The sequence below is a fragment of the Cucumis melo genome, chromosome 8 (genome assembly GCF_025177605.1).
Source record: "Cucumis melo cultivar AY chromosome 8, USDA_Cmelo_AY_1.0, whole genome shotgun sequence".
NCBI classification, from domain to species: Eukaryota; Viridiplantae; Streptophyta; class Magnoliopsida; order Cucurbitales; family Cucurbitaceae; genus Cucumis; species Cucumis melo.
In genome coordinates, this window is record NC_066864.1 from 31,221,560 (window position 1) to 31,233,222 (window position 11,663).

The 11,663-nt window shown below is 34.6% G+C and overlaps 2 protein-coding genes across 3 annotated transcripts; both read right to left on the reverse strand.

Moving 5' to 3' along the window:
- Window positions 1–1,223: 1,223 nt before the first annotated feature.
- On the reverse strand, window positions 1,224–7,975 carry LOC103490352 (ATP-dependent zinc metalloprotease FTSH 10, mitochondrial-like). Of its 2 annotated transcripts, none has more exons than XM_008449857.2 (8): window positions 7,718–7,975; window positions 7,369–7,621; window positions 7,163–7,234; window positions 6,302–6,426; window positions 4,940–5,425; window positions 3,968–4,735; window positions 2,451–2,678; window positions 1,224–2,044 (listed from the first exon to the last, which is right to left on the reverse strand). In XM_008449857.2, exons 1-8 carry the CDS (start codon window positions 7,775–7,777, stop codon window positions 1,562–1,564), a joined length of 2,475 nt encoding a protein of 824 aa, XP_008448079.2. In that variant the 5' UTR covers window positions 7,778–7,975; the 3' UTR covers window positions 1,224–1,561. The 2 variants fall into 2 exon arrangements, with proteins under 2 accessions (XP_008448079.2, XP_008448063.2); XM_008449841.2 differs by having other exon boundaries at window positions 6,302–6,429.
- Window positions 7,976–8,353: 378 nt separating this feature from the next.
- On the reverse strand, window positions 8,354–10,555 carry LOC103490372 (probable WRKY transcription factor 49). The gene is made up of 3 exons (XM_008449866.3): window positions 10,171–10,555; window positions 9,908–10,057; window positions 8,354–8,999 (listed from the first exon to the last, which is right to left on the reverse strand). Exons 1-3 carry the CDS (start codon window positions 10,458–10,460, stop codon window positions 8,597–8,599), a joined length of 843 nt encoding a protein of 280 aa, XP_008448088.2. The 5' UTR covers window positions 10,461–10,555; the 3' UTR covers window positions 8,354–8,596.
- Between the last annotated feature and the right edge of the window lie 1,108 nt (window positions 10,556–11,663).

Below are 11,663 nucleotides of genomic sequence, written 5' to 3' on the forward strand. Positions count from 1 at the left end.
TAACACTGACAAAGTAACGTCAAGGATTCAGATGGTAGCTAGCAACATCCAACAAGCGACGATGTTGGAGATGAAGGGAGAATAGAAGAAGAAAAGCGAGAGAGAAAGTGATGCTTATATACATATTCTAATTAAGAACATTGTGTAAGGACCCTAGATGGGAAAATAGTGCAGTAGAAAATGAAAATGGTTGTTAGAGGAGGCATATTAGTAAATAGTTAGAAGTTGGTTAAGTCTTTTTGTTATAAATAGTACAAGAGGGATTGGGAAGAGGTACGAAGATTTTATAGAAAATTTTCCTTATAAGGAATCCTTGAGAGAGTCTAGCCTTCTCAAAAAAGCTAGGGTTACTTGTTACTTGTTACTTGCTCTTAGGATCTTCTAGTATATATACTATATTTGAATGTTCTTTTAAGTATTCTTGAGTTCATCTTTTCTTTTTGGAATAATGATTGTTAGGTGTAATCCTAACACATTGTTACGAGATCAAAGTTGGAATTCTAACACATTGTTATGAGATCAAAATTTAACCAACATATTGACCACTAGGTAAGAAACTTAAGCAAATTTCTAAAACCAACTACACAAATTCAGCTTGTTTTTCAACAGAGTGTAGAATTATTGAGAAGCTTTTTACATTTTGAAATGTTAAAAGGCCAACGAAATTTTGTCCAAAATGACTTTTCCAATTCCCACATCATAATTAATTTATTTCTCACATTTTCCACGAATATAAAAAGAAGGAAATCTAGGTCAGCTCTGATAATTTTAACCCTCATGATGAGTTAGTAAACAATGACACTTTTTACATAGTGATTAGTTTTATCATAATTTGTATCTTTTCAATACATACTGCAAGCGATGGAATGAACAGAACCACATGTTACCTTTATATTTGTTTGAAATGATCTTCTAAGTACATAAAACACATTTCTTTGGACTTCTAAGAGGTCATTCCAAACATGCCATGAGCTTTTGGAAGAAGGCGAAAACACAAAGTGCGTGTTAGATACCTCAATTAGTATAGGCCAGGGATATAAAGATAACTAGATATGTGGCAATTAGATGATTATAAATAGGAAGTTGGGGAGAGGAGAGAAGGCACAAAGATTTTAGTGAAAGCAAGGGATTGCTATACCTTGAGAGAGGGGGAGCAGAGAAGGCCAGATGCTTTTGTTCTATGCTTTTGTTCTAGTTATTTCACATTGTAGTTTCTGTTTAGATATCAATAAAGTAGAAATATTATGAGTCTTCTATCAGTGGCGTTATTCATATACAAATTTGCCTCACGGAGATGATACTTATAGGCATTTATAGTAGCTTCACAATTTCAACAAAAGCAACCTACAGAAAAACAATACACTTCTAATCAAAGATGAGACCTCAAGATTTACCTCCTCAGTTGTGAGACTCCTCAGGTTCAAGAACATTTTTTTGTTTTTTTCTCTTTTTCTCTGTATGTACGAATTGATAAAAAGAAAAGAAGAAAAATCTTTGAGGTGATGGGATCACAGATGCTTGGATTAGGAACCAAATCCTACCATGGCAACACATTCTCTTGTCATAATGTAGGTACTATATCTGGTTCCAGGGGTGGTGATGAACTGTTCCCTGCATTTCCACGTTCTGTTTTCTCTTTAGCTCCATCAACTTCATCTTTGAAACCTTCCTTGAATCTATCATAATTTGTGGGCTCAAGCGTCTTAAATGGCCGCTCCCCCAATACGCGGACCAAGTCATCTTGATGTAAAACCTCCTTTTCAAGCAATAGCTCGGCAATTTGAGCTACATGCTCTTTGTGCTCCTCTATCAACTGAACTGTGCGTTGATAAGCCTTAGTCACCCACTCTCTAACTTCACTGTCTATAATTGCACCAGTCTTGCTGCTGTAGGGCTTGGACATCTCAAACATCTCGTCCCTTTGGGGGAAAGAAAGAAGACCTACCTTTTCACTGAAACCATAAACAGCCACTTGAGCGTAAGTCATCTTGGTCACTTTCTCCAGATCATTCTGAGCTCCAGTTGATATTTTCCCCAACAGAACCTGCGAGCAGAGAGAAAGTCAGGTCTATCACTTGCACGTCAGAAAAGAATCAACAGTTAAAAGGAGAAGAGAGTTCACGGGAAGGAAGTGGCTGTGTTGGTGCTGCAAAGCAAAACTCACATTTGAGTAAGCACAAGACAAACAATCAACATTCTTGGAAAATTGATGGTTTGTTCATAAGCAGGAAATAAGCACAATAATGGCAAATAGCAAACATTGTGCAAACGTATTGTTTAAGCTTTGAGGTCCTAGCACGAGGGTAAAACATGCAGGCAAAGACATATAATTTGAAAGCTTCATAATAAGAGATAATGCAAGATAAACACTTTCACTGTTTGATCATACAATTTTAAGACAAGCTCTATAGGTGGCAAGAAAGTAATCAGGAGAAAATCAGGATGTTTACCTGCTCAGCAGCTCGACCACCAAGAGTCATGCATGTCACGTCAAAGAGTTGTTCCTTTGTCATAAGAAGATTCTCATTGGGAACATATTGAGCAAACCCAAGAGCGGCAGTACCACGAGGGACAATTGTTACTTTAAGCAGGGGCTCTGCATGTTCCAAAAACCAACCAGCAACAGCATGACCAGATTCATGGTATGCAACAGTCCTTCGTTCGAGCTTGCTTATCACCTATATTACGAGACATAGACTGCAGTTAGCACATTTCGGGGCTTCAATGAGACTGCATCCTCTTTATTTGACAACCGAGAATGCCAGTAAATCTTTAAAGAATATAGATTTTTATTAACAATTCAATCACCATAAACAGACAACTGGAGATTCTATAGTTAGCAGTTACATTAGGAATTTTCCCCTCTTAAAAAATGTTTAAAATGATCAAACTGTCTGCATGCTTCAACCCTATATACCCTCTGAATCATTCCAATTTATGATTTATCATTGCAGAGATGTCAAACCCTTTTTCTCACCTTAACTCATATGACAGTGCAAACCAAAACAATCCTGGTGTATTTGCAAGATTAGACATCCAGACATCTCTTTAAAGGCATCATATCTTGTAACATCGACACTTTGATAGATCAGCTGGATAAAAAACAACTAGATGGGGCTAGCACAATGTGTTTTGTAGGTCACAGAATGGCTAGACAGGAGTAAGTTACCCTACTCTCTCTCAAACGAATGGGATTGCCATGATCTAATTTTCTAGTTTCGGTGTGGAACTCACCATTGAAATCATACCTAATTAAAGTAGAAGCATGAATGAGACTATTTTTGATTTTTTACATCCGTAAGTGTATGGGCCAACTTACACGCACCTCGACTAATCTCACGGGACAACCCGCTTGACCTTACAACATTTGAGTGTCAAGAAAACTCGTAGGAAATTAATTTCTAGGTAGGTGGCCACCATGGATTGAACCCATAACCTCTTAGTTAGTTACTGAGACTATGTCTCCCTTTTTACCGGCATGAATGAGACTAATTAAAACTAAGATTCATTGTTTCTAAGCAAATATGGCTTTATAGCAGCGCAATGCTGACTGAAAAAGTCCTCTACGACAAGCCAATCTACTACCAGCACAAATTTAACAGATTGATTGGAAATGCATAACAAATCAAAGTTTTCATTTCATGATTCCCAGTTTTAAAGCGTTCAAGGACAGACTTATTTGAACTTCTCAAAGCAATTTGTAAGCTTTATGTTTTCCCTCCAAGGATGAGTACAGCAAAATTAAATCTTAGATTATACAGCCAATAATAATGGGAGGGGCAAAATGGATGATAAAATAAAAGGAAAAGAAGGTATAAAGAGATAGCAGGAAAGAAATGCATAAGACAATGGTACTTTGATTGGGTTAATGTTTTACTCAGAAGAAAGACATTTCGATGTTTCTTTCCAGAAAAGGAAATAAGAAGAAAATCTGTTGTCCATTCAAGTGGTGGGTAATGATAAATACCTTATTCTTTTTCTCCAGACCGCCTATAACTCTGTCTATAGCTCCCTCAAAATGTTCCATAGCGATCACTCTACTTTCATTTCTGGCAGCAATTAAAGCAGCTTCGTTGCAAACATTAGCGATGTCTGCTCCAGCAAATCCAGGAGTCAGAGCAGCAAGCCTTTGTGAATAGTATGATGGCTCATGATCAAGCTTTAATTTCTTCAGATAAATTAGAAAAATTTGGTGGCGTCCTTTAATGTCAGGTTTATCAATTGTTATCTGCCGATCAAACCGACCAGGTCTCAACAGAGCTTTGTCCAAAATATCAGGCCTGTTCGTACCAGCAAGTACAACAACCCCAGAAGTAGTTCCAAACCCATCCATCTCTACCAGCAACTGATTAAGAGTACTCTCACGCTCATCATTCCCTCCACCAAAGCCTCCCCGGCCCCTTGCTCGTCCAATCGCATCTATCTCATCAATAAATACGATACTTGGAGCACGTTGTCGAGCTTCTTGAAATAGGTTTCTAACCCTTGATGGCCCAACCCCCACAAACATTTCCATAAAATCCGATCCAGAGATGGACAGGAAAGGCACATCAGATTCACCTGCAGTTGCTTTTGCTAGAAGTGTTTTCCCAGTACCAGGGGGGCCAACAAGTAGAGCACCTTTGGGAATTTTTGCTCCTAACTCCTCGTATTTCTTTGGATTCTTAAGAAAGTGCACAAACTCCATAATTTCTTGCTTTGCCTCGTCGCAACCAGCTACATCTTTAAAATAAACCTGAATCATGAAGACGAATGTAAAGGCATATTAAGCTATCGAAATCACCAAAAATTTTCACCATGTAAATCAATGAACCGGAAAATAGAAAAAAAAATGAAGGGAACAAAGGATTCTAGAAGGAATTAATAAAGTACCATAACGCATATGCATTCATGGATGGTACAATGCAAGAAAATAAATCTAGAAAATGGTGAATCTAACCTTATTTTTAGCATTCTTATCCATTTTAGTTATCTGTGCCTTTCCTATGTTGAATATCCCACGCCCACCTCTTCCACCTGGACCACCAACGCCTAATCCACTCTGCATCCTTCTCCCCATGAAATAAAGGGTTCCCAAAAGCAAAGCTGTGGGTGCAAACCTCAACAATTCCTGGAACCAATTAACTTGGTTGACATAAACCACTGGAACAAAATCATGAGGATCGATCCCCAAAGACTTTTGGGCCTCCTCCAACTTCTCCTCGAACAATTCAACACTTCCAACGTTGAACGAGTATTTATATCGACTTACATTACCCTTAGCGGGCTTTCCATAATCATGAACCTGAGGAACATTATCTTCTTTTTGCACTGTCTTACGTGGAGTGCTCCTTACATACACTTTTGCAACAGATCTGTTAGCAATTTCAATTCGATCAACTAAACCAGGTTCAAGAAGTTCCTTTCTAAACTCTTGGAAACTAATCTGCAGAATAAACCAAGCAATGTGGAGATTTATAAGAAGAGGGAAACGAAAAACCAAGCCAAACCAAACATGGGTTGACGTCATAGGCCATTCCGTAACTTAATTAGAACTTCTGTAAAAATGCAATGAATTGAATTTTAAAAAATCCCAGAAAGTAAAGTTAAACAGCAGAGTCAGTTTGTTAAGGATCAACAGAGTCAGATTTAGTACCATGAAGTCGACTATTTTAGTTTATTATTACTATACATAAAAGAGGCCTAAAGGAGAAACTCTGATCTTCTTGCCCCTCTATCATGTAAATTCAAATACAGCTTCTCCATCTTGATTTAATCGCCACAAATTATATTTCTAGCTAGAAAATAGTGCAATAAAAAGGTATGTGTAAGAGATCAATAAATTTGGACTATTGCTTTTTAATGCCAAGGAAGAAAGTAATATTACATATTATTAAATTGTTATACACAGTCATATTCCCAGACTTTTTTTCTTATAAAAACATTCCAAGACATTAAATTTTAAATACACATTATAAGCTTTAGAAATATTTAATATCACAAAAAAACTAGAATTTATTTATAAAATAAATAGGTTATCGTTGTTGTTTGAGCCTATGACTATAACCTCAAAGAAATTTAGGTTTACAATTTTTCATTTTGACCACTAAACCAGCCTATGGTAGTATAAAGATACCAAATACCGAAACAAGGGTGATCAATGTTTAACAAACCATGATAGCAGGTTGAAATAAAGAGGATATAATTATAGACACAAGAAAATTCTTCAATGCAATTAACAACTTGTAAGGCAATCTGATAAAATACATGCCAAAGAAATATTTGTTTGCATTAGTTATGAATACAGAGCTTAGAAAGTTACCTGCTTCTGTTCATTAGAACCGTCAAAAAGAAATGATGCTAAAATGCAGCCGAAAAATAAAATCATCAAATCCTGAAATTGCTTAGTAAATTTCTCTTGTATATCTGTATGACCAGTATTAGAGTCTTCTGGCAAAGGAAACATAAAGAAAACATAAGTCTAAGTAAGATCAGAAAACTATTTAGCAATGGCTTAATATAACAGTAAAGGATGTGATTAGGAATAATTAAAAGAAAAAGTGTACAATAATTCCAAATATGAAAAAGATGGTAAAAGGTCAGATAATACACACTTCAAGTTGTGAGAAGAAGAAGAAGAAAACTTGGTGGCAAAAACATACACATAAATCTGAATAACATAATGCTCAAAAGTATAAACTTCTATAAGATCGGGAATCTAGTGAATGAAAATAAAATGATACCCTGCTACCAAACCTAATGACAAGTTTGAGCCTAACAAAAGAAGAAATCATTCACAAGAAAAATCTTTGAAGACAGTTTGACATATTGAGGTAGAGAGATCAAAAAACCACAGCATACACTAAAAACAAAAGAGAGGGTAATATTATAGTAGAAACTACACAGGTATAAAGACGTGAAATGCCACCCTATTTTAAACTTTCAAGCTAATTTAACGTGGTTCCCCACGGACTCTAATCCTGGTTACTACGTCTTGTAGTTTTCTATTAGATTTCATGCAGAGAAGAACAATTAAAAAATCGTAAGATCACCCCATTCAAAATCCATAAATATACCACTCTCTCTCTCCCTAAAATACAGCAAAACGCAAGTGAAGAAGATAGCATGAATTTACAAGTAGAGGGAAAGGGAAAACACTAGGCTAAATTACAAGGTCCAGTACCTTTAGAATTTGTCTTCTGATCTTTTGCTTTTGGAATCTCCTTCTGATCCTTAGGGTAGTAATTCTCATAGTCTAAATTAAATGATCATACATGATAAAGACAATCAAATGCCAAATACGATCAGTAAGTGAAGAACAGTTAAAACTATACAAAAAACTAACAAAAAAACAAAAAAAAAAAAAAAAAGAACGATCATTTCACTCACTTTTTTTCTTCGGCGATCCGCTGGAAAACAGACGTCGAACCCTAGGGTTAGCCAGAAAATAATTGACATTCTCCAAGTACTTTCTAGAAACGAGCTGCTTACCAGCTGCAACCCCAGTTGACGATGAATAAGCCTTGGCAAGCCCTAAGCAACCATGAACGCGAGAAATGCATGGATTACTTAAAGGGTTAGCCTCTAAACAAGATTCCCTTACCGACAGAATCCTCCCGTTGCAGAAACCAAAATGCCCATTCTACAAAACAGAGTTTTTTTTCCATCCTTACCACTTGAAAACAGAAAAAGACTGAACGTAATCAAAAGAAACTAAAAACCCAGTTCAGAAAATTACAGATTGTAGTTTGGAACGTGCAGAGCGAGATAGAGAAGCTCCGATCCTCGAAAAGATCATCGTTTTGGCAACAGTAACATGAAATCACCGAGTAGAGGATTAATGGTTTGTTCAAAAAATGAAGAACACGGAAACGAAAGGATCGAGAAATGCTTCAAATTTCAATGTTGCAATTCGCGGTGGCAGTGACAAAACGTATTTTGAGAGAAACTGTTTCTGCGTAAAACAGCAGACGGAATCTTGGCTTTCTCCCTGAAGTTTGGTTACCGCCTTGTTTTTGGGATTTTTATTTTCCCATCTCTACCCTAAACTTTAACAAATGAAACTAATTTTGGGAAGGGTATTTTCGTCTATTTGTCATTAGTTCCTAGATGACGTGTGGGCAGAAGATTGGCCACAAGTTCATCATATATACCATAAGACGCTTGGGGCCCAATTACAAAATTGGAATTGCTTTTTCTTTTTTTCTTTAGTACTTAATATTGAATTAATTAGTATTTGGCAAATTTAAATTATAATCTTGAAAAGGTCACTCTAAATTTTTTTGAAATGATTAGTCTTTTATTATCGTAGTATTTTAAAATTGAATCTCTTAAATTTTTTATTAAGTCTGAACTAAGAATTCTTTTATGCTCGTTTTTTGTTGGTTAAATAACCACTTCGAAAGCTCTAATAATGAATTCCGATTACATACCATAGTTGAATACACGTAAATACAGATATAAATACAAGAAGAAGAAGTTTTACTGGGTTTCAAATCAGTAACCCATTGAATACATATTTATATAATGTAACTATATATATATATATATATATATATATATATATATATATATATATATATTATAGTAAAATATCTTTTATATTACCCAAAAAATGTCAAAAACAGGAAGTCATGAAGGAAGGAGACGTGGAGGGTGATGGAGGGGTGGGTGGAGGTGAGCGGTGGGATAAGCAAGAGGAAGAATTTGATAGAGCGTTGTGATGGGTAGATGGATTTCGAATCAACCATGGGACCATGTCCTCCAGCAAGCCTTGTGTGCCGGTTGATTCTATTGGGTCGAGGAAAGGTGGTTTTTCATGGGCTTCAGGCTCTGGGTCGATTGTCTTGGGCTTTTTGGTTGGAGATTGGGGTTGTGGGTTTTGGCCCATTAGGAAGAATGGATAAGCAAAGTGGAGGTGAAGGCCTTCGTAGGTTATGATGAAGGTGTCTGGATCTTCTATCGACCTTTCTACTTGCTTCTTTGCACTGCATCTTGGATTTGAACACCTATAGTAGCTCCTAAATTTGTCACAAAAAAAAAAAAAAAGGAGAGAAATTAATTAATCTTAGGTTAAAAAGTCGATCAATTAATTAGTCATTGAGTTTATCTATTCAGTCCCTAAACTCTTCTAACAACTCATTTTAACATTTCAATTTTGCATCTAATAGGCCTCTCACATATTTGATATTTTAAAAATTAACTGGCATCTTAATTTAATTATTGGTTGTTTGAGGGAATACTTTTGAGTTGCTTCATAAAGATCACCAGAAAAAGAGGCCGAATTTGCACTAATTAATGAATTAAGAGGGTTAATTTTGTGGTTAATTAAAGAAAAATCATGGTAGATAAGAGAGTGGTTTGGGAAGTTAATGACATTGATTTGGTTGTATTATTGATTGAAGTGGGTGTGTTAAGTAGAAAAAGAATATATTAATTTTAGGACTCGAAATTTGTTTACTGGCATTTTATTATTTGTCTTCGTCTCTTCCACTCTCATTTTAGGACTCTATCAATATAATTCAATTTAAGAAGGAAAAAATTAAAGATATTATAAAAGCAGTATAGCAAGGTAATATTATTTTATTAATGTTCCTTTTAAGTTTCAACATTTATCTAAAATTCACTTTTAACAATCCTTGATTCAACACACAACAATGGATAATAGAAACATCTTTTACTTTTAAAAGGTCAACACCTTGACATTATACTCGATCCCTAAGAAAGAAGATGTTTATTTAGTTAAGTTTACTTTCACATCCTCACTTCATATTTGTTATACTACAAGTTTCAAGAACTCAATAAAGTAAAAGTGATTCATTAAAAATATATATATATATATATATATAAATTACTTTTATCAAGTAAAAGCGTTTACTTAGACTGGGAAAATAAATAGACAAAAGAATAAAAAGTAAAGAAAAATTACCTAGGATTGGGGCTATTTTTTATGGACTTCTGACCATATTTCCTCCACTTATATCCATCATCAGCCACCATATTCCCTCCACAGCTCTTGATTCTAAGGCTATACTTATGCTCAACCTTATTCAAGCTCCCTCTTTCCACAATGGAAAATCTGTCATTAGTAAAAAAAACAAAAAAGATCCCAAAATTTAGATTTTGAATTAATAATGTAATCTACTGTGTACCAAGACTTATTTAATTCAAACTCCTTGTAATGTCGTTTACCCGGTATGAGAAATGTGAGCGTGGGAATGGAGGTCTTTTGATCTAGGAGTACCAATGGAAAGTGCATTCTCAATGTCCTCAATTGTCGGCCCAAAGTAGGTTGCACCACCGGGGACAGGGAGCCTGATGGATCGATTATTGTCGTCAGCATTATCTTGGGGGAGGAGGAAGAGTGGAGAGGAGTCGTGGTTGTCGTCGTCGTGGAGAAGGTTAGTGAGGGTGAAAAGGTGGTCATCGGACGAGACAGTGGTGTAACTATCTGACCAGGGAATGGCTGCTAGAGAATCCATGAATGAATAAGAAAGAGATTGAAATTTTGAAGAAGAAGAAGAAGAAGAAGAAGAAGAAGAAGAAAAAGAAGAGAGGATAAAGTGGAGTAGATGGGAATGGAAGATATAGGGAGGAGCTTTTTGTTGGCTTCTTGACTTTTTATTAGCAATATCACTATGATTGCCTTTTTTTTCTGTTCTTTCAAAATATATAATACAATATGTGTATTTGTTTTATACATTTGACTTTTTAAAAGATTAGTTTTTGTCTTTTTAAATTCTACATCTAATTTTTGAATTTTTTACCCATAAAAAAATAACTTTTTTTTACACCACCACGAGCTTAATACACTTCTATAATTAAAAGCAACTCTCTTATCTAACCTACCCATAAAAAATTAACTTTTTAAATAATTATTTTATATTATGAAAAAGTCAATTATCTCGTGATAATTTTTATTTTGGTGTAGTAGAAACGCATTCAAATTGTTATCCGATGATCACAAAATGAAAATTTATTAACCGAGAGAAACAAAAAAAAAGAGTAAATTTAAGAACATGTAATACATATATGATTTGATTCCAACTAAATTGGTAAAATATTTCAACTTCCCTTATTTTCAAATCTTATTATCAGTAAAGAAAAGAACATTTAATATTAAAATTATTATAATATATTCAAAAGTAACAAAAATAAAGTAAACAATTAAATCATAAAGTTAGAATAGATGAAGTCAGTTTTAATACAAGAGAAATGTATGTACTTTTAATTATCAATATCACATTGAGTATTCAAAATCATCTTTAAGTTCCAACATAAATATGAAATGACAACTCTACCCTTGTATGGAAAAATAGAAAATAAAAAGTTTGGTTCATAAATTATTTTAATAAAGTTTAGGTCCCAAAGGTAGCGAATAGGTAGTCACAGTTGACCTTCTCCACTTTAACTTGTTTGTGTATTGGATGATAATATTATTTTTGTGACTTTGGGTTGTAATGAAATGAAATTAATTAATGGATGCATTTAATAGGAAGAAGCCATACAACCATAGGGGAAAAATGTGTTGCACACATACATATATATATGGAGATATATATATATATATATATATATATATATATATTATATAGTACTTTTTTATTTTGTTTTGTAATGTCAGAAAATTTCATTTAGTGTTGGCATTGTGTGGTTATTTTGTTATGATGTGATGGGTGAATTAA